Raw genomic sequence first — 22,371 nt, 5'->3', positions numbered from 1 at the left:
GCAGCACTTAAACTTTTAAACCTTCCACCCAGACTCTCTACAATATCAAACTGCTAAACTAGCAGTTTAGCAGACAATTGTCGACACCAGTAGTGAACATTGCTACAAAAGCATGAGATTATGCCACCGAGAATTGCTGTAGCTTTAACCACATGAGTAACATTTTATTTATTTTTAATTTGTTTAAATTCGGCTCAGTCACTTGAATGAATAGAACAACATTTTTCACATCAAGATTTAACTTATGAAGAGGAACAAAAAGAAACAAACAAACATCCAACCTACCATTAAATACTTTCCATGTTAAATCATTGATTAACTGTGAGGAATCATGTTTTTGACTCAATTTTATTTGTCACACCTATGCCTGATTTCAGCCTGATCTGTAGAATCAGTAAATAACTAAAGTCAACCTAATCTGCCAACAGGAAGTTGGCTCAAATACTTCAGAAAGGAACAGATCACATGTAGCCTTAATCAAAAGAAATTCAAAAACAGAGGAGAAAGTCATTGATGAGTATTGGTCTGGGAAAGGTTACAGAGCAATTTCTCAGGCTTTAGGGATCCAGCAAACCACAGTTTGATCCAAGTAAACGTAAGGATGCATTAATGAATTATTCAAAGAATTCAGACCACCATCTAACGCTCTGCAGGCCTCGCTTGCTTCAGTTAAGCTCAGCGTTAATGATGCAGCAATAAGCAAAACATTCATCAACTTGAGAGACCTGCGGCCAAAAACATCGAAATACAAAACGAACGCACAGACCTGTCTGACACTTGCAACATGTAGACGATCCCCAAAATATTTTGTCGCCGTTGTTGATAATGTTTCAACTTATTGGCCAGGATTTCATTGAAAGAGATTTTTTTTTTTATCCTGGTACAATAAAAACACAAGAGCCGGTCCACCTCTCGCTGGGTCAGAAAAAAAAAAAAAAAAAAAGCATCTCTAGAGTGGCTTTGTTGAAGCCGTAAATCTGATTGAGATGCTCCAGCGTGACATTTTACAAGTCATTCTTGCTCAAACAAATGAGGCAGAGTTGACTCATTGCTAGCTATCCCACAGGCTTCATGGCAGGTATTGTAATCAAAGGTGGCACAACTTGTTATTAGGCTTTGGATAGCTCATGATAATGAGTATGTTCTGCTTGCAAGATGGAAAACCAGGAGGATTTGCTCATAGTTTTGCGATTAACTACTATTAACAGTAAAAAGCTGAGTGAAAGCCATTTTACACATTCCAACAGTAATGGAACAACTTCACATTTAGAGGCTCTAACAGGTTCAACTGTTTCTAACGAGACAGGTGTAAACTATTTAAAATAAGTGCTTTTAAATAGCACTCACCTGCAAAACACATTGTTTTATTTGCGCTGCATATTAAATAGTGAACACGGGGCTGTTTTGCAATCTTTTAAAGTCAGAATTTTGATTTCAGTGGCCACTCTTATTGAATTTCCAAACAGGAACTTGAAAACTTTGACTTCCAGGTACTAAGACCTTTTGCTATTTCTCTTGTGTGACCAATTAGCCTTTTTCATTTTTTTCTGGATCTGTAAGGATCCATTTCAATGCCTCGCCGAAATAGACATTGCTACTGCGGTTGCATACACATAAGCATGCAATACTCTAATGATGATCGTATCTGATTTCAGAAGCCACAGCCTTAAATCCAAGTCGTGAGGCTGATATAAACTGTCTACTGGACCTCTTTGTTTTGTTTTTTGTAGTTTTTTTTCAGCTCATGCCTGTTCAATTTTCTGTCTCTTTATGGGCCATTAAGCAATCAATACACTCACACTTAAGGCAAACCGTTTGAGTGAAGGTAAATATGTATAATTTGAACAAGTTGCAGAGCCACATTTAGCAGCTGTGCAGCACCTTCCTGAGCCCCAGATCTCCTCTCTCAGTCCCAGTCACGGCACTTTGCAGATTGCTGAGTCAGGGACATGGCATAATGTAATTGGACTAAGGAGAGCACTGGGAATTATATCAATTGGATAAAAAAAAAAAAAAAAAAAAAAAAACGTGACTGAAATGTTGCTTTGTGGAGGCTATTGAGCCTGTGATGCAGTGGGGTTGTCCTCAGGTATCCTGGGAGGTTTTAACCGCTGAAAAAGAATGAGAAAGAAGGGAAGAGAGAGGGAAAAAAAAGGTTGTGTTGTTTTCTTCACGGCGCCAGTGAGAGATGACAGGCGTTGCGCTGTAAAAGATGCTTTTGACTTATCTGCTTCATTTTGCTTCCCATTTCGCTGTCTCTTTTTCGGCTGTTCAGCAGAGACGCCGGTAGGAACTGCATTTTAATCATGTTTGGCTAATAGAGGGAGGACTCGAAACAAACAAACAAAAAAAAAATCGGGTGAAAGGAACGCAGAGGAGTATTGTCTCACTATGCAAAACAAACTGAAATGTTTGCTTTTCTTCTTTCTGTCACACACATACATCTGATGGATCATTTCTCACTATCTGTATTCTCCCCTGATACACACGTCTGTCCTTCTCTTTGACTTTCTGTGTCTGCTTCTTCAATCTGAACTTTGCTGTTCTCACAACACTTTTTGATTGTTTTTGCTTCCACTTTGTCCTGTTCTGTTCATTTGCCCTGAATGATGAAGAATTAAATTGCAATCAGCATTGTTCCGACAGAGTAGAGGTTATGGCTTTGAGCTACCAATAAACATACAGTCCTTTTGAAAAACATTGGTTTTCCATGAAGGTTTCCATACTTTTGTCACACTACAACCACACCATGTGATCAATTGATGCACCACAAATTGTTAAAGAGAAGAAAAAATGGAAATAAAAATGTGCCATGAATTTCTCTTTACACCCCTGTAGTCCAATGTGCTTAAACGAAATCTAGTGCAACAAACAGTCTTCAGAAGGTAACTACTTGGTAAACAACGTCAAATTGTGGGTGATCTAATCTCAGTAGGTCTGAGAGGTTCAATAGAGTACATTAGTGAACAAACTGCTTCACAAAACCAAAGGACACACCAGGCAGTTCTGACATAAAGAGAAGTTTAAATCAGTGTTACAATAATAATAATAGAAAAAAAAAAACATTTCAACCGTATGACATCTCACAGAGCACCGTCATTCTGAAAAGATTTAATTGGTGTGGCACAACTGCAAGACTACAAAGGAATGGCTGCAGAAATCCAACAATTCTGGAAGGTGTATGGGTCAGATGAGACCAAAATTAAAATTTGCGATTTATAGATAAACTGTTATGTGTGGCAGAACAGCACTGGAGTACACCTTCTTTACAACATGAGAGCTGAGTGGAGGGTGCACTCATGTCCGAAAATGTTTGCTATTCTCCACTCTGTGGTGGTCCGTCACATTAATTCCAATGAAATTTGTTCAGGTTTGTGGTTGTAATGTGACAAAATGTAAAAAAACAGCCCAATAAGAGACACAACATGCAAGTCAGTATATTTTCTTTTACTTATGAAATTGTATAACTTGTATATAAATATAAACAAAGGTGAGTATCAACAAATGAGATTAAGGCTGAAGCTGGTCCCTCCAAATGATCGAAGCTCTCATTGGACCTGGTGAGAACAATGTATAGCACCCAACATCCACATTGTCTAAAGATGACATTTTATTTGCTTTGGCTTATAAAGAGAAAATTTCACTCTAATTTATCCACAAGGACCCTAAACAAGGCCCCTGGGAGGACAGCCATGATAAAAACCATATCCTCGAGGATATATTGGCTTCCTGGCACTTTGAGTGGATACGAGTGATGGTGGTAAGTTAACGTGTGTGTGGCTCTGGCACGGATTCCTGCTGCTGTGTGTCACTGTCTTCCAGTTTGCCACTTAGCTCATCGTCTGTCCGACGGCCTCTGTTTGCCGTCCTCGTCAGCACCTGTCCTCTGTCCGTGTCTCAGTTTGATATTCCTCACACTGCACGTTTGGCCCACTTGCCCACTGCCGGGGCCACGCCTGTGCCTGCTCTTTGAGGTGATGGGGGGGAGATAAGTGAGCTCCAGCATGACAAGCGGCTCGTGTCTTTTTGTGTAATGTCCTTGTGTCCCTGCTGATCTTCTCTAACGTTGGGTGATAGCTGTCGACGGAGGTTGGACTGTGTGTGTTTCCTGAGTTTAGCTGATAGAAGCTGACATGGTGATTTGGATATAATTGCAGCTTAGAGTGCTTCATTTAGCAGTAGTTTTTGTGGTTAAAAGGATAACATGATTCCCACTAAGAATAGTAGTTAAGGCATTAAGCATAAAGCAACTTAAAATAATTTTCATATAACCAAACTGAAATACTTTCCCGAGTTTCTTGTTGAACGGGAGTCATAATAAGTCCAGGCGCAGTTTGCCACAAGCATTGTAGGTAGCACTGCAAACACAGAAGAAGCTGCTCTTGTAACATGAGATCAAGTTTGCAAAAACTTTCATTTACCTGCAGTGAAACGGTCTTCCCTTTGCTGAAATTACATCACAGTCTAAACGTCTTTTGGGTTATGTCTCTAACAGCTCTGCACATGGGCTTCTGCCCATTCTTCTACCCCAAATAACTCAAGCTCAGACAGATTGGAACCGACTTTGCACATAAATTTTAAGCGCTGGCTTCGATTTCTCATTTGGACTTAGTTCTAGGCTTTGACTCAAACAGCCAAGCACATGATATGCTTTGATCTGAAGCATTTTGTTTATCTGTGGCTATGTGTTTGGGGTCATTATCCTGCTTAAATGTCTTCACCTTTGTCTAAGTTTTGCCGCATCTAAAATTTTCCCCCACAATGTTCCCCACAGTATAACTCTGCCACCACCAGGTTGTTTCACCATGAGGAATATTTGTTCGGTGTTGGTTTCCCAACATAAAATTTGGCATGCCAGTCAAACAAATCCAATTTGGTTTCATCTGTCCGATGCACTTCTTTCACACGTTTGCTGCGTCTCCTAACTGGCTTGTGGAAAACTTCACATATTTTAATTTCGTCTGAAGGCAGCTGGTTGCTTTGGATTTAATTTAGTAATACTTTACCACAGCAAAAAGAGCTGAATTTTTTCATGTTTTTAAGATTGTCTTCATGAACAAACAAACAAAAAAAAAACAACCACATAGCTATTTTGTTTTCACTTCAAAATTAAACCGTGTGCTAGTCTGTGATTTATAATCTCAAACAAAGTGACAAAGCTAATAAAAGTCCAAGCATTATGAATACTTTTGCAAGGCGTTATACTTGTGTGTGTGTGTGTGTGTGTGCGTGGGCGTGTGCGTGTGTGTGTGTGTTGGTGGGGGGACTTCGACAAGGTTGTGGGTGCTTTTTTGTGTTAAAGTTGTTTTATGAACAGCAAAACTTCTTCATATCATCACTGCAAATCCCAAAACTCATTATGCCTGACGCAAGAACGTCAACTCCCCCAAGTGTTGCCGTTCTTAATCACACACACACACAGAAAAGTGGCTGAACCAGCTGAACTTTTCCATTGATGAAGTATGCATCAAAGAATTGCACGGTACGCTCCCTGTATGTTAGGTGAGGTTTTTTTTTTTTTTTCGTTTTTTTTTTGCCGTGCTCCCATCCACCCAAAAGTAAGTCTCTGCGCGCCTCTCGCTGCACAGGATGCTGAAGATGGCACACACTCAGCCCTCCCGGTCTCTCATTGGACAGAATGTGGAGCACAACACTTGACAGCAGTGTCGTCTGATTTTTGAAAGTCAGACATGCAAGAAGGCAGCCGCCACCTTTTCTTTTAACAAGAGTCATAAATCTGTAATGAGCACAGAGAGGATGCATATTTTATTTACTTTTTGAAGAAGTGATCCCCTCACTTTGTGGCTGTGCACTCTCATTCTTATTGTTTTTTTTTTCTTTCTTTCTAAAACAAAGTTTTAAGACTGTGGATTTTCACATCTGCCTCTACTGCCTCCGTCTCTCAGAGGGTGCATATCCAATAAAAGGTATGCCAAAGTTTGTCGCCTTCGGAGAGTGAAGAGATAAATCACATTTTACTTAACCCCATTTAATTCCTTAAAAGATAAATATGCTTCATTGGTGGTGAAAAATATTTTTGCAAGCACCTTTCCTTAACCTACTAAAGGTCGGATCGACTCTCACTGTGGAAATGACTGAAATAGATCCGAGGTAGGTCGGGCAGTAACATATGTTTTAAGGCCAGACATGGAGACACAGACTGTCTGATGAGACAGAAGTGGATGAGCTAAAATCAGGCCAGCAGCGGACAAGAGTAATAATGTCCCATTCATCACACCCTGCCACGCTGGATCCTGGGAAGGACATGGGAAGGAGAGTGCAGGAGCAAGGGAACAGAGGTGAGGCGGGGTGGGTGGGTGGGTGGGTGTGGGTCGGGTGGAGTTCAGCAGAAGTGGGTAGTATGGTAAGGGCTGATCAGGAGACCATTTGTGTGTGTGAGCCTGACCTTGAGCCTGATAGAGGAGCTGGCGTGGCGGAGGTGATGAGAGGCTCCACGGGGAGATGGGTAAAGATGATCAGTGGCGAACAACCTCCTGCCAACCAGACGCATTAACGACACGTTCAGTCATAACACTAGAAACTTCTCTCTTTAGGGTACGAAGCAGAGGTCAAACTGAAAATAAGTCAGCGTCATCACTGACTTTTCCGTATTTTTTTTTTTAATTATTATTTTTACATATGTGTATATTTATCCTCGCTGTGGGACCTGACTGGGTGAAGAGACTAATTAGCGCTGTGGAGCATTGTGTGTGTGTCTGGCCCACCTTCAGCTGACAGTTTTAACTAGAGTTTGACTTTGGCTTTATGGGGGAAATCTTTAGCACATATACATAGTTGTTTTGTTTTTATTCATCCTATAAACACAGAAAAGGAACACAGAAGCATCTTAACCCGATGGTCATTGATTTGGTCTTCAGCAGTTGGGTGTTTGGTGCTGTAGGAAGGGGCAGAAAAAGGGCTATTATGGGATTCCTGTGTGTGAGAAGACATGCTGTGCATTTCAATGCTTCAGATAAACGGATATGTGTTTTGACAAAGAGCGAGGGAGGGAAATAGATGTATGGGATAAATTATCTATTAAACACACTTGGAACATCTGCTTCCTTCATGTGGCACTGGCAAGGTGCCAAGTCGCCCGGGTTTATCTGAGGCTTTTTGACACAGACTCTGAGTTCATGTTGTCATTTCCTGGTAAAGGAGAGATGCTCTTTAAGGGCAATTTCCAGAGTTTTTTTATTTATTTATTTTTTTATGATACCTCTAAAGGCCATTATTAAACTCCAAAGTTATAAAATCTGTGGTTCCCCGCTTCTCTGCTAAGTTTGCAATGCTTGGAATATTTGCCAGTGAAAAACTATTGTTGAAACCATTCAAACTATTTAAATGGTTGCCATAAAAAATAAGAAGCACTCTATGCTGCATTTGATTTGCAGCCAAAATATTTCGCTCATAAAAAGTAAGACTTTGCCTAAAAATCTAAAAAGGGAAAGAAAATGAAATGATGCACTTTTTTTTTAGAAAGTAGATTATTTGCTTTAAATAGTTTTGGGTGGAGGAGCGGGAGGGATTTTTATACCTTGGTTTCTCTTGCGTCAGAGTAGATTGTTACCAAAAATACCTAAAATGTTCAGATTATATTAAGACCCTTTTATATCATCAACATTTAGTTGCACAAATGCACTTACAAAAACCAGGGTGTATATTTTCTTTATGTTATTTTACTTTATCTTAAATTTTAACAGCATTTAAGTGATACGTTAACATGCAATTGATCAATCAGGGGGGAAAGATCTAACCAAATCTTTCTCAAAAATGAAAAGAAGGAAAATCAGTATTCAACCGTGTTTGAGGAGAACATATTTTTTGGGACGCTGACTTATATAGAATATTTGTTACGCTGTTTTATATCCCAATGAATTTGAATTACTTGCATTACTTAGAGTTCAAGTGGAGTTTAGGAGCCTTGTTCAACTGTGTATTTTTTTTTTTGTAGTAGTACCTTCTATTTTATATTTTTTACCTCAGCTGTGTGGCAAAGTACAGGCGAGTTATAAAGCCTCTGTTTATTATCAACAATCCTGGACAGTATTTGTCCTGTCTAATTTCACTAATTAAATATAATATGTTGTTACCATCACTATGTTACTTACATGTGGAACAAATATGTTTTTCGGATGTCATAATGCCTTTTTTCCTGTAGAAGTAGGTGAACATTGTAGGCGACATTTGCAGTACAGCAGTGATATCCGCTGTTTAATTTTGTTTTGTTTCGAGTTCTTGTACAGATTTTGGAAATTTAATTTTGTGTCACCCCTGTAGTATTCCTTGCTTTTCCAATTGTTTTTCTTTCCTCCTCTCGTCTCCCGGGGTGGAAATGAGAGGAATACTGACTCTCTCTGCAGTTACAAAATCAACAACAGCGCTTTCAGATGCCCTTTGGGAGCCACATATTAGCATGCTGTCACATTTTATATGACATTTCAATTTTTACTGTGTTGCCAGACTGAGCGATGCAAAACAAAGAAAAACAGGTGCAATTTTAGCACAGCAGCAGTGAGCAGCAGTCACTTGTGGTTCAGACTCATTTCCTGGTGTGATGGGGTGGAATGTCGCTACTTTATAACTGTTGGGTTTATCATTTTTATGGCACAACCCAGCAGGGGGAAGCGTGTGATCGGGAGGTTAAAATGGCCTCAACTGGCTCTCTTGTTTCCCCCCAGTGGATCTAGGACAGATATTTGAGTCTATACTATTAGACTGAGTTCTCTCTGACCTCTCTCTTGTTTTGCTCTAGGCCTTGGGTCAACGTGGAACAAACTGTCTTTGCAAAGTTTACAACTGTTCACTTCATACTTTTACATACAAATGTGCTTTGCCATGAGGGCATCTCTCTGCAAGGGAAAACAAAAAGGATTCAAGCACTCTGGGGCACTGCGCATCTTTCTTTTGTTAAATATTTCATCAAGTGTTTCAAGGAGTTTACCACATTGTTTACCACAATTTACCATCCAGTGCAATGCGGTTAGCTTGAATTGGCTGTTTCTTTGTAGGTGTGTGAGAGTGTGTGTCCCTGGGCTCGCTTTGGTATCACTGAGGGTAATTTCTCCCCAACACGAGCAAACAACTCGAATCGCTTTAATGAGCTTTCTAACTGCTTTGCCAGGGAGTGCTCGGCAGGGATTTCACATCACACGCCACGCATCCAAACAATGACGCAAACTTTCGACATAACCGCAAAAGATGCATTTATTGTCTCTAAATGCCACACGTGCAATTAAAACATGCAACTCTCCCCCAACAAAAGGACATCAGCTCACAGAATATTTCTACCAGCCTGATGGGAGTTAATTGATGTCAAAGACTTTCTTCCCTGCATAAACACATTTTCGTTCACATTCGCAGTATGTCTTAATGCAGGTTTTTTTTTATCTAGTAACGTGATGCTCTGCTGACTTTAGCTTGAGCTCACATCACAGCCTGTTTGCCCCTTAGAAATGGATCATAAAATGGTTGGATGAGGAGCCGAGTTTATCTTGCTACAGCACACAGTTAGTGGGATTGTAGGAAAGATGAAAAAAATAATCACCAAATCTCACTGGTGGAAAACTGCAAAAAAGAAAAAAAAAAACTTGTAGTTGCAGAGGTTTCTGAATGTCTGTACACTTTCTACATGCAAAACTAATTTGAATGCCCTGTACACAAAAGGTATGAAAGCACTTTTTTATTTTTTTATTCCTTACAGTTGATTAATTACTCATGAACAATTGGAGCATTAATGCTGGGAGTTAGTGTGACAGGTCTTTGTTACCCAACTCATCCAGATGCCACTGCAGTTACAGTTGATTATGTCTGCCCCATTAGACTGATCTAATGCATGCAGCATTATCCATCAAAACAAGCTCTTTTTTTTTTAGCTGTAATGCCTGCATTTGAAGCAATTTTACAAACATTAATAGAGTTCAGTTTACATATAGCGCACTAAATTAACAATCTTCTTAAGTCCTTTTACAAGCTTTTATCATACATAAACAGATATGTGAAATCCAAATGACTCCACATTCAGGTTGAATCAATACATTGCGTTCTAATACAATATAATTCAAAGTCATATTTCTATCAGATTTTAAATGAATCCCTGCTCCAAACACACTTGAATCAAATTGGTTAATTTGCTCAGTAGCATGTGATTCGTCTGCTAATGAGCCATTCATTTGAGTCAGGTGTGTTAGAGCAGGATGCATCTAATATTTGCATTTGTGTAAATGTTCTGTGAATCATCACATTGCACTATTTTTAAGCTTGGACTAAGAGGCCTTAACTGTTAGAAGTGAAGAATTTATTAGTGTGTGTTGGGGATGTAGTACTATTGCTAGTCACAGAGCTTGACCAGGTGTGCTGATCAACCTTATCTCATAGCTGTAGGGTGTGTGTGTGTTTGTGTGCATATTAGGTTCCATTATAAGAACAGGTTGCCTGACTCCATATGTGCGCAGTGTGCAGGGAAGCTGGGAAAACAAGGTTCTCCACGGCCCTCAGTGTTATTGCTACCTCCCGCCTCTTCGAACCGTGTTTGAAGACAGGAAATAGGATTCAGACCGCAGTCCGAAGGGCATGTGGCAATGGTTTATACGCCTCTGAACTCTGACCTATCATCTCCACCCCCACTCGCTCTCTCACACCACTCCCATGGCCCTAAAACACTCTCTCCCAAGTTGGGGCTCCAAAATAATGTGTCCTGACCAAGCCCATCTTGGCCCGACCTAACCAAACCCAGTACAATAGACACTTCGTCCTGAGATTTGTTTGAGCGCAGAATGAAAAACAGATGGACCTGAAAGAAAAGGACCAAGAGGATAAGGAGAGCAGGAGGGGGAAAATATAAGGGGGTCTTGTAAAATATTTTCGAAGAAAAATAACCCAGAGAGGTTGTCTAATTATATCTATTTGTCTTGTGTGGTTTTGTTGGGGAGGCCATGTGGTCTCCCTGGCTGCTCCATGGTTCATTTTTCACATTATCTGATCCTGGATGCAGAGCAAAAAAAGAAAGACGTTGGGTTTTTGGGGGAGGTGGAGGAAGATTGGGTCTCAATGGGAGGCTTGTGGTAAAGTGGCTGGACTCAAAGACCCAAATGTGGTGAAGGCCTCTGAGGTCTTGAAGTTTCATGACTTTGACTGCTTTGCTGTCTTTTGTGGGTATAAAGACAGAAATTACTCATAGCTTTACTTTTCTAATCTACCATACTGAATCCATCTTCCTCAATAAAGCAGTTTTGTTTTTTCTAATAAAAGGAAATGTGGCCTTAGACCTACTTTTTCACTTTAGAGTTTTATCAAACCCTCCACTTGAAGGGGAACCCAGGACAGACTTAGTGGAGGGGCTGAATGCGCCTTCTGGTCAGGTAGTGAGTCCAAATCTGGACGGACGGATGGATGGATAGATGGATGGACGGACGGACGCCCACAGTGCCTTGCAGGCACAAATTTCCTTTGAACGTCTATATTTGTCACTTTACAAACGTAAACTTCAATTTATTTTATTGGAATTGTGTGTCATAGACCAAAACAAGTAATGAAATGGAGGGCTAATGATGCCTGGTTTTAAAAATGTTGTTGTAATTTGTTGTTTGAAAAGTGTGTTTGCATTTGCATTCAGCCCCCTTTGGGTAACCAATCTCCCTACGGTAACAATTACAACGAAAAAGTTTTGGTGTGTGTTTCTACCAGCTTTGGTTAGTCCAATATAAAGAAGAGCAAAATTGTACCATGGAAAGAAAACAACGTATTGTTTTACTTATTAAAAAAAATCAGAAAAGAGTGCCGTCCATTTCTTTGCAGTCCCTTAGGTCAATATTTTATACATGTCACTGCATTTACAGTTGCAAGTTATCTGTAGTGTGAGTCTACCACCTTTGGACATGTGGTCTGAAATCTTGAGCCATTTCTATGTAGAAAAGTGACTCAAGCTCAACCAGATTTGATGGAGAAACAGCAATTTTCAGGTATTTCCACTTAGATTTAGTTCTGTTTTTTTGGGGGGGTTTTGGCTGAAATATTCTAACACTTTAACATGCCTTGAATTAAACCAACTCTGGTTGTATGTTAAGGGGGGGGGCTTACCTGGTGGGAGCTGAACCTCCATTACAGTCTTTCCATGATTGTCCTGTAATTATTCTGACCCATCCTCCCCTCAAATCTGAACAACTTCAATGTTTCTGCTGAAGGAAAGTGTCCTCCACAGCATGATGCCGTCACCACATTGTGCTGACCAGGGATGGCATGTTGAGCACGATGGACGGTGTCAGGTTTGGCTCCTCCAGTGTTACCATGGCTACATCATCCTGACCCCATCTCCAATTAATGTTCTTTTTGTCCAGCCTTTACATTCAGGTCCGTTATTATAGGTTTACTTTTTAGCTCTTTCTGTTTTTGCATTATGGGTTGATTAATCCGTCTTCTGAGAAGTTTGGAGTTTTGAGATTGCTTAACGACTTGACCTATTTAAACTTCACCATAACTTTGTCCCTAGCAAACAAACCTCTGAAGTCTCAACTCAGATTGTATTATATTGAGACTAGGGTGACTATAAACTGAGGATGTTATAATGGCAACTGAATTTACTTTAGGACTATCTAATTTGAATGGGTTAAATGCATAATCATACCACGTTTAAGATTTGTCAAAGAATATGAAAACCATGCATCATTTTTCTTCCACTTGACAGTTATGTGCTCCCTTGTTTTGGCCTGTAACATAAAATCCCCAAAAAGACGTTTTGAGGTTTGTGGTTGAAACCTGAGAAAATGTGAAAAGGCTCGAGGGGAATAACGATTTCTGCATGATACTGCGTATTGAAGTCCTTTTCATGGAATTTGTTCATTGTATTCCATGTAGTTGTCCTACAAATTACATTTTAAACCTTCCTTACAGGCAGTTGTGTTAAATTTAGATTTCCCAGCATGCCCACCAAACACATCCAGCATCAGGGAGTCTACGTCTTGATGTCCTCCCTCAGCCACTGGCTTTGGGTCACCTCATTGTGTCCAGATCTGTCCTGTCCCCGCCTGCCTGTCACTCAGCAGGTGGCTTGTTGACTGTTGCATGACTTCTGCAATTCTTTACTTTGCTTCAGTTTGACGGGCAGGATTTACATGAAACAGGCTGACGATGTTTTCTTCTCCTTGCTCCAGCAATATTCAAAGTTCACAATAGGAGGAGCCTTTCATGATGGTTGACTGCGTTAATAAGGATGATAATGATGTCACAGCTGGTGACATCACCACAGCGTGCCAACCAGCAGAACAAAAGAGGACTCTGCCTGGTCGTCCTAGCTGCCTTGGCAGGACCAAAAAGAGAGAGAAAGAGGGGGGAGACGAAAGACTGATGTATCCATTTGGCTTTCAGTCTAATTCTAGCTCTTTATTCACATATTCAAATTTTTCCTGTGAGTATTTGTAAGGAGGGAAACATTTTGATTTGTTCTGCCAACTTTATATCTCTATTACGGCCTGGAATGAAAGCGCTCCGTCACTTCAGGCAGGATATCCGGTGATTTGGCTCCCAACTCCAAATCAAAGCTGTTTAAAGTGCATTGTTCTCAGGGAGATGCCTGTGCCCAGCCTCTGTCTTCTCCCTCTTCTTCCTCCTCTCCTGTCTCTATTCTGTCCATCTGCATATTCCCCCTCCTTCATCCAGGCTTTCTTCTTTGCTTGCCTACATCTCTATCTGTCCTCTTGCAGGACTCGGAGAGAAAGGGCTTCATGAACAAGCTTTATGCCATCCAGGACGTGTGCATCAGCGTGCAGAATGCACTGGATGAAGTGGCCTCCTACGGCGAGAGGATAAAGAAGTGAGTCGAAAGCCTGGTCCTCGGCACCGGGCCCACTTCCCTTTGCTTCGCTCCACATGTTCTGGTTCTTTTTCCACATTGCCAGGCCCCTCTGCCTTCCCGTGCCAGGCTAACTTATTTTAACTCAGTTCCTGAATCACATGTAGACCTGCATGACCTTTATGTACACACATGACTTCATGTGCATGTTGACACAGAGTTGTTGATTTACCTATTTCTTAAATTTTTAAATAGTAAACTGAAATAAGTTGTTTTCCGGCAGAAAACGAACAGACTCTCAAAAGTTTCTATTGTTTAAATGGTGCCGAATGACTGATCTGTAACTTATTTTTATAACTGTTAGCATGTTTCCTATTTCCTGATGGTGACATTTCTGAGCATGCCCAGTTAAATGAGCTTTTACAATGTTTCCTAATTTGAATCTCTCATTTTTCTTTTACAGCACATTTAACTGGACTGTGCCTTTCTTAAGCTGGTTAGTGATCGTAGCTCTCGTTTTGGCCACAATCATAATCTACTTCATTCCACTGCGGTTCATCGTGCTGGCCTGGGGTGAGCTAATGCTAGTTATGTGAATCAACTTTAATTAAGCTGCACTCAAAAGTGTTCACATTCTTTTTAAATGCCAGGGTTTTCTGATTTTTGAGTTTTGTGGGAAAAAAAGTACTTTGATATAGTTTTTATAAACTTTTTGTCCATATCTGAAGGAACTTGTATCCGGGACTGTAGTTATATAGCACTTTTCCAGGCGTGATTGCTTAAGACATACATTCACATTCACAAACTTGCTCTCTTTTTACGCACTTGTACACATATCGGTAGATAACCTGGGGCTGAGGGCCTTGCCCAGTTTTGAAATAATTCATGTTGGTAATTACTATTTAACCCTTACATCCAAAGAAGGGTGTATAAACATTTCAGATGTACTATATCAAAAGCAAATAAACAGAAAAGTTCTTTTGTTTGCCTATTTTCATGTATTTATTTTTTTGGGGGAAAAAGTGCTGAAGAATTGAAAGTTTTGTATTTCTGAATATTTTGTAGTATATTTTATTATTTGTCTGTCTGTCTGTTTACTTTTCTTCCTGCTACAGGGGTTAACAAGTTCACAAAGAAACTGCGGGATCCTTACACCATTGACAACAACGAGCTGCTGGACTTTCTTTCCAGAGTGCCCTCAGATGTGCAAGTGGTGGGTCAACTTCTAATTTCGAAGTCACACCTGTTAGTTTCAAGTCCTAGCTTCTATTCTCATTGTATTGTGAAATTATTTGAGCAACTTTTTCACAAATGCTAGTGTTGTAATGTTATATTACAACCACAAACATTAAATATTGTTGGGATTTAACATGGTAGACCGGCATAAAGTAGCTCATAATTTTGAAGTAAAGAGAAAAGGACACAATGTCTTTAAAGTTGTTTTTACTAATAACAAATTTGAAAAGCATAATGTGCGTTTGTATTCAGTTCCTTTTAATCTGACCACCCCTAAATAAAATACAACCGAAACAACCAATTGCTTTCAAATGTCAGTTTGTAAATAGTAACCCGTCTGTCTACGGCTTTCAGGGTCCGAAAGGGTCCAAATCAATTTTCACATCAATTTATCAAGAGTTTTATAAAATACATAAATAAAAGAGAACTCTTTCCACTTAATTATGTCAAACTTTGTGTTGGTCTATCACATAAAATCTCAACAGAGAAGATTGAAGTTGGGGTTGTACTACAACAAAAAGTGAAAACATTCCCATATTATTAGTACTTTTGCAAATCACTCTTATGATCTTCTGTCTCGTTTCTCCTGCCAGCATCACTTTGCATAGTTGCACTTTTTTTTTCCTTCTTTCAGAACACATGGCTCTTTGTTTTAGCCGTCTAATCAAAGTAATGTAAAGCTGTTTTTTTGAGTGTTTTTCCATTAAAAGCTTCCCGCACTAATTTAATTTCCTCTTACATGGCTGGAGCTGTGCTGCAAGATAACAAGGTTAAGTGAGTTTAGTGTTCGGCATATAACTAGGTTGACTGACTCCATACATACACTCTACCACAATTACAGTTGGCTGCTGTTTTTCAGCCATGCTGGTAATTGGAGCAGAGTGTAAATCAACAGCCTAAATGGCACCCTGTGGTTTTCCTTCAACATTTATCATGAGATCAGATTAACTTTATGACTGAAGGAATCAGATGCTTGCTTATGTTCAATGTGTGAGCAATAACTATCCCTCACTGTGCAGCCCAAGACAAAGTGCAATTTAAACACCAATTAAGCTGCATCTCGTAGTGGCGTTAGCCAGGCCCGATGGTGTCGACTGTGGCCGTTAATGTCCTGCTGTGATGCGCACCGACGGGGGGCAAGGGGGCTCTGACTGAAGGACCTGGGACCTCTGAGTACCCGTTCCCCTCCACATCAGCACGGACACACTTCCTCTTTGATTGCTCATTGCCCACATCTTTCATCTTTACAGGGTTATAATCCTTGCCCCCCTTGCACACCCCACACTCACTCCCTCTTTCTGCCCTTGCACAGCTCTGTAGTTTACAGGGGGCTGCTGCAGCAATCCATCGACTTAAATGAGCCCAAGCTGTCCCCTCTGGTGGAGTGCAGCCACCTTACGCACCTGAAGCCTGCGGGTGTGTAGTGGTGAAGAGGCCCAAGCCTGGCAGGTACAAGCCCTTTACAAGGCTCCTAATGAGGGCCTGCTGGCTAGGGAGGGTGGGGGCAGATGTACTGCTCTGGTCCAGTGGCTATACCTCTGAAATTTCACCTAGTGCAAAAGTAATACTGTAAGTGCTACTGTAAGCTCAGTCCTAAAGCTGTAGGAAGGGAAATTGTAGCCCTGTGTCACTGAGAGGTTGAAGTCTTGCAAAGCAATGAAACCAACAGAAATAAAGCTTGAAAAGAAAGAAATTTGTGAGGCGGATAATTAGAAAAAAGTTGCAAAAAAGGTTGACTATTTGTTTCAAATGGGCGCTGTTTGATTTAAGAAGGGAAAGTCGAAAAACTGCAATCTCTCTCTGAATCCAAAAGTCTGTTTTGGGAGAAAGATACCCTTCTCTGCGGTCATTGGCTAAAAACAGACCAGAATGTTCTGCTCTGCCTCAGGTGGTGGGTTCATCTTGTTGCTTGCCCCTCGCCTTACTGGGTCAAAGACGTTAGTGGACTGAAAGCCCTTGAGGCTTTCGGGTGATGGTGGGATCCAAATGGAGCGTCCCCTCGTGGGCACGTGTTTGTGGCGCCCGCTGGCATGGGTGCAGAGGTCCACTATGCCTGACACCGTGGATGACTAATGAAGTGCTATTTCAGGGCCTTAGCGTGACCTCACACACATGCATAATCACACCCACAAGTTCTCCCAGCTGCCGTGCACCTAAGGTGGGTCGGGTGCACCGTTCCGCATCATTTAGAGGTGCTTCAGTGCAAGCAGAACTGATGAGGTTCTAATGACTTTATATACAAAGGGCAGTCACACTGGGCTATTATAACTTATATAGCTTTACAGCACCACAGAAGCTGTGGATTTGTTGCTTAATCTCTTGTAGGGTAGTTCTTTTACTTCTTACATTTGATGTGAAGGAAGCTTTTAGCTTTAAGCTTTGCTACCACTTCAAAGGGATAGTTTAGGGTTTTAAAAATGGACCTGGATGATGATGGCCTTACTTGTAGTGACTGATTTTCCTGGAGTCTTCGTTTAGTATAAATCCAAGTTAGTTGGTTCTAAAGGTTAAAGCGAACAGCCAGTCCAGGAGGAGGTGAGACCAAGATGAACTTCTACCATGTTAAAACAGCTCAAATCTGGATTGAACACCATCATTTCTGGTCAAAAAAGGTTCTCTCAGAAAAATAATACAGCGATTATATTTTCATCTCTGCACCTGTTAGTGGATGGGTCAAATTAATAATTTTTTTTGATGTGTCAGACTCAAAGCTATAGATTCTGGCAGGTTTGACGTGGGCCAAGTGTGATAGCCATCTGTCCAGTCTGCAGTATTTAACAAAAGTGGTTCAAAGAAGGAAAAATTATGAATTTGTACAGGATCTTGGCCCAGTGCTAATTTATTTATATGCAAAGTGAAGGCTGGCCCGTTCCTTCCTCCCAGCAGGATAATGTAAAATACTTCAGAAATGATACCACAGCATACCTTCAAGGTAAGACCTATGTCTCAATGTTTGGGGCTGTTTTGACAGTGAAAAAGAAACAATGACTCTTTCACACAAGAAGATCACTGGTGGCCCTCCATCTCATAGCTCCATTTCTCTCCAAACCACTGTAGCATATTTGAAATTGTAACCTCTCTCAGGCCTGCCCAGAGTGGATTTAGACTAAATGATAAGACATTTACCAACTACAGATCGGATATTAACTGTCCGTCTTTAAGCACTTATACTGTGAATAGCAATCATCCAACCCAAAACAACACTGACAGACATCATGTTGTTTTATATAAGCTGCCGTTCCTTTTACCATCTGTAAGGTTTACTTTGCGCTAAGTTTGTTATCTCCCGCCTTGAGCAGCCATTTCAAAGCCAATCATGACGTATCGTTTAATGTGTGTGAGAAAGCCCCTGTTCTAATGCCAGTTTCTTATGTTTGGCTTTTGACGTTACACCAGCCTCTGCTATCTTTACGATCGCTATCAGCGAAATCCTCCGTTTCTTTTTAAACAAGGCTGAACCGAAAACACTCACATTGCAGAGTATTCCCTACCTGGCGTTCGGGACATGCCCGAGCTTCTAGTATGTTTTATGACACCATTAGGAATGGGAGCTAGGGAGAGCATAAGTAGGGCCAAGGCAATTAGCATGCCAAGTGGCCCTTTATGATAGCTGTAAAGAAGCTGGTTCAAATCCCCAATACAAAAATAAGCATGAATTCCAATTTAGGGCCTAATGAACAGCAGGGTGTCTGGTTAATATTTTTAGGCACCATTTATGTTTGCAATGAAACCTCAGTGGACATAGAGGAAATAAAAACAGGATAGTTAAGGGTTGAAACACTGCCAGATATCATCAGTCACCCCCAGCAGAAGCGTCTTTCCCCTTCGCTTTGCCCTTCCCCACTTTGGAGACATTTCACCCAAAAAAAAAAAAAAAAAAGGGGGCAATTAGTCTCCATTCGGCATGTGTCTTGTCACTGCAACTAATAGGAAGGATTTTCCATTTTCTCTGCAAGCCATTTCTTGTTTTGTTTGTTTATTGGCTTATGTCACCTTGGCACGCTTTTTCTTTTACCACAACACAATGGCTTTGGGTGCTGAATCTTCAGTCTGCACACATTAGTGTTTCCCCGCAACCATTTAATAACCCTCATGCTCCGTTAGATGTCACCTGAGATGAAAACTGCAGTTTTGTGTTCATTTTTTTATTTTCTAAAGTATCTGGTATCATTAAAATTATGCCCTTTTTCCTATTTTTGAATTTGTTTATTTACTCACCTACCTGCTTTTTTCCCCCCCTCTCTTCTCACTGTCACCCACCTTGCATGTCTGCCCACACTAGCATCATCAAAACACTGTCAAAGGTTCAATGTGAGAAGGAGAAAGAGAATGAAAGACAGTGAGGAGAGGCGGGGAGGAGCAGGTCCCGGGATGCTTTATGGGTAATGCTGTTAAACGAGGCACGACGCGCGGTACACGGCACCCCTTCAGCAGAGCACACTTCAAAGCCTGTTTTTGCACTTGTACTGTCAACATTTGGGGAGAGGGAGCGGAGTGAGGGTGCAGGAGCAGCCTTTGAGCAGCGTTGGGTCTTAACACACCTCTTCTCCTGTCTGTTTTTCTTTTAAGCTCTCTGCCTGTGTTCCAAATTGGTTATGTGCTTGCTGCATTACCTCACTTTTTGCTTTTTTTGCCCAATTCTGCTATTTTTTTGTTTTTTATTTTGTTAACGTCCCACTTTCTCCTCACCCGCTCCCACTTTTGCCTGTTTCTTTTTTTTTTTTTTACTTAAACTAGCTTCTGTTGTCTTATTGGTGTGGTTACAGCGGGTGGAGTGTGTGTGTGTGTGTGTGTGGTATTAGGTGAGGTGAGCAGGGAGCGAAGGGTGTAGCATCAGTCAGGCCTGTCACCTATGAAGAAGAATTGAACCCGTAACGCATGAGCCCCATTTCTCCCTGGCTGGCAGCTCTTCACAGAGAAAACTCGTGTTTGATTGAAATCTTTTTTTTTTTCCTCGCACCATTTCTTTTTGTTGATCCCCTTTGCTGCTGTACATGAGAAGGAAAAGCCACACTTCCCACTGACAAGCAAACTTTTCTTTTGTGTGCATGCGTTTACAAAGAGTTTTTGTTTGGACAGAAAAGTCACTGTGCAGAATTAAACTGCTGTGCAGCTCTTTTTTTTCTCTCTCTCCTTTTGTTTTGCTGCTGTAGGCGTTTGGCCGTGTAAATGGGACCAATAACGTGAAGTAATCCTGCACTGTACCTGCACTACTCTTGGTGTCATGTTGGATTTTTTTTAAAGCACAGGATGGGTGTAAGATAATATTTTTACTAAGAATTAAAATATTTAATATTAGCAGCTCAACAAATTTTGATATTATCAGTTTATTTGCTCAATGAGTAAATCCAAATCAAGCTTACATGAATATATAAGTTTAATAAAAAGGGTGTTTTATTACAGAAATGTTATGTTAAGTTATCACGAGGATGCTTTCAAATTTCCTCGTGAATTACCGCCCCACAAGGAGGGTAATTCCTGCCAAATAAGCCGGCTCTTTAAACATTTCTGTTTCCAAAGATAAACAAATGGACAGTTGAGTGGAAGGAAAAAGTATGGTAGAAAAATGTGCACACACAAACAGGAAAACCAAGGCAGAGTGCTGTGAAGCAAAACCATTTCAAGAGTTTTGGGGTAGTTTCATTTAGTATGACTGCAGCATCGGTGCTTCAAGAGATCCTGATTTCATTTCACAGGTCGCTGCTCGTATTCTTAAAAGGGCCAATACCTGGTTTATTTATCATGGTGACCATATATCTGATTGGATAAAATATGAAAGACACCAGATGGAACAGGGCAGGTATGTCGCTCTGCGACTAAAGAACATATAATCACTTCAGTTACTGAAATAACGTATCGTTTCAGTTTCAGTGAGACCGCATCCACATCACACGAATTAGCAAATCCGCACATAACCAAAACTTCCCTCTATTTTACTTTTTCTCTTCATCAAGGAACACAAACTATTACCAGGAGGAAGTGGGAAGTTACAAGAATGAAAATAAATTGGTCAAACTTTTCATCAGTCTTTTCATCAGTTTATCTCTATTTTGTGCCACTAAGTCCTGCACAGGTGTCACTGATTCCTCATGCAGTGCATCTGTGCTTTTGTTTCTTTGGATGCTACTTCACTGTGGACAGTAAGGAGGACCCAGAAAGCCTAGTGAGAAGTGGATGGTGGGAAAACCACCACTGTGAGGCATTGGTACATAAATGAGGTTTTGTTTGCTTAAACTGCACAGTTATAGAATTATAGAATTATAGAAAAGTCATTTTTCTGTGATCTCGGTGGCGTGGAGCTCATGTATGCTTTATAGTTCCTGCTACATGTAGGGTTTGTGCATTTCAGGACCGGAAGGCTTCATTGAACCGTCAGAATGAGTTAGTACAAGAGAGACATGATAAAGGCTTGTTCCCAGCCGGCGCTGAGACACTCCTGCTGTCGTCCACAGTAGATAGAGCCACCATGAGACAAAACAGTGAAACATTACTGATGTGAGTTTGCTGTCTGCCTGAAGAATCAGAGAAGGTGTCAGTCAGTCAGACAAACAGAGTAGCCTGTAGTACGTCAACTTAGGAGAGAATTCTCAGATGATTCTGGCTCTTTGGTGCCGAGCCTGTTAACTCAGTTTTTTTTTTTTTCTATTAGTATTCTGATTCAGTGGCTACTGCTTGTCAATTTCTTGAATCTGTGTGCGCTTGCTGCTGAATGTTTGTGGATGTCTGAAAAGCGAATGGTTGCCGGTGACAGCCTTTAGTTGCTCAGCCACTGCGGCTGTACAGTACCCATCACTTTCAGGTCAGAACAGGTTTTTATCTAGGATGTTAGTTCTGCATCAGTTGGGAAATCATGTCATGTTGGGAAAATGTGTAACTCTTTCCACTGACAGCGTTGAAGTTTACGTGAAGGTGTGAAGTAGTAGAGTTTCCAAAATGTTGTTTTGTTTTTAAGTCAGCTATTCAATCTTTTTACATTACATTGCAGCCACAGTGTATTATTTTTGACAAAATCGCAAATAATTGTGAAGTGGAAGCTAATTTATGCCTGGTTTTCCAGCTTTTAAGATTCTTCATTCTTCATGTTTTCATCAAAGTCATTCCAATGTGGCTCTGGTTACATGTTTAGGTCATTATCTTACTAGCAGGTGAACCTCCACCACCTATTAAAACCCAGTATCCCACTAGTTAAGTGTGACAGTTTAGCTTTCCTTCCTTGGCAGTGTCAGTAATTTATTCATGTGCATTTGATGATCTTAAAGCCTGCAGATAATTGGGTATACCTCTGAGAGACATAAATCTACTAATTCCTCCACAATCCTGCACTGAGCACTTTGTTTCTATTTCATTGA

The 22,371-nt window shown here is 40.7% G+C and overlaps 1 protein-coding gene across 5 annotated transcripts in view; it reads left to right on the top strand.

Moving 5' to 3' along the window:
• Positions 1 to 22,371, top strand: part of mctp1a (multiple C2 domains, transmembrane 1a) — a 162,359-nt gene that overhangs the window by 133,260 nt on the left and 6,728 nt on the right. For 3 of the 5 annotated variants that reach the window (XM_044112901.1, XM_044112900.1, XM_044112905.1), the window contains 4 exons: positions 3,662 to 3,760; positions 13,698 to 13,807; positions 14,250 to 14,359; positions 14,902 to 14,999. In XM_044112901.1, coding sequence (XP_043968836.1) covers positions 3,662 to 3,760; positions 13,698 to 13,807; positions 14,250 to 14,359; positions 14,902 to 14,999 — 417 coding nt within the window. The remainder of the gene's footprint in view (positions 1 to 3,661; positions 3,761 to 13,697; positions 13,808 to 14,249; positions 14,360 to 14,901; positions 15,000 to 22,371) is intronic. The other 2 variants (XM_044112903.1, XM_044112902.1) reach the window with 1 other exon arrangement.

Source organism: Gambusia affinis, linkage group LG03 (genome assembly GCF_019740435.1).
Source record: "Gambusia affinis linkage group LG03, SWU_Gaff_1.0, whole genome shotgun sequence".
In the NCBI taxonomy this organism is placed as follows: Eukaryota; Metazoa; Chordata; class Actinopteri; order Cyprinodontiformes; family Poeciliidae; genus Gambusia; species Gambusia affinis.
The sequence above is the reverse complement of the archived record's forward strand: the minus strand, read 5'-3'. Positions and strand labels throughout refer to the sequence as shown.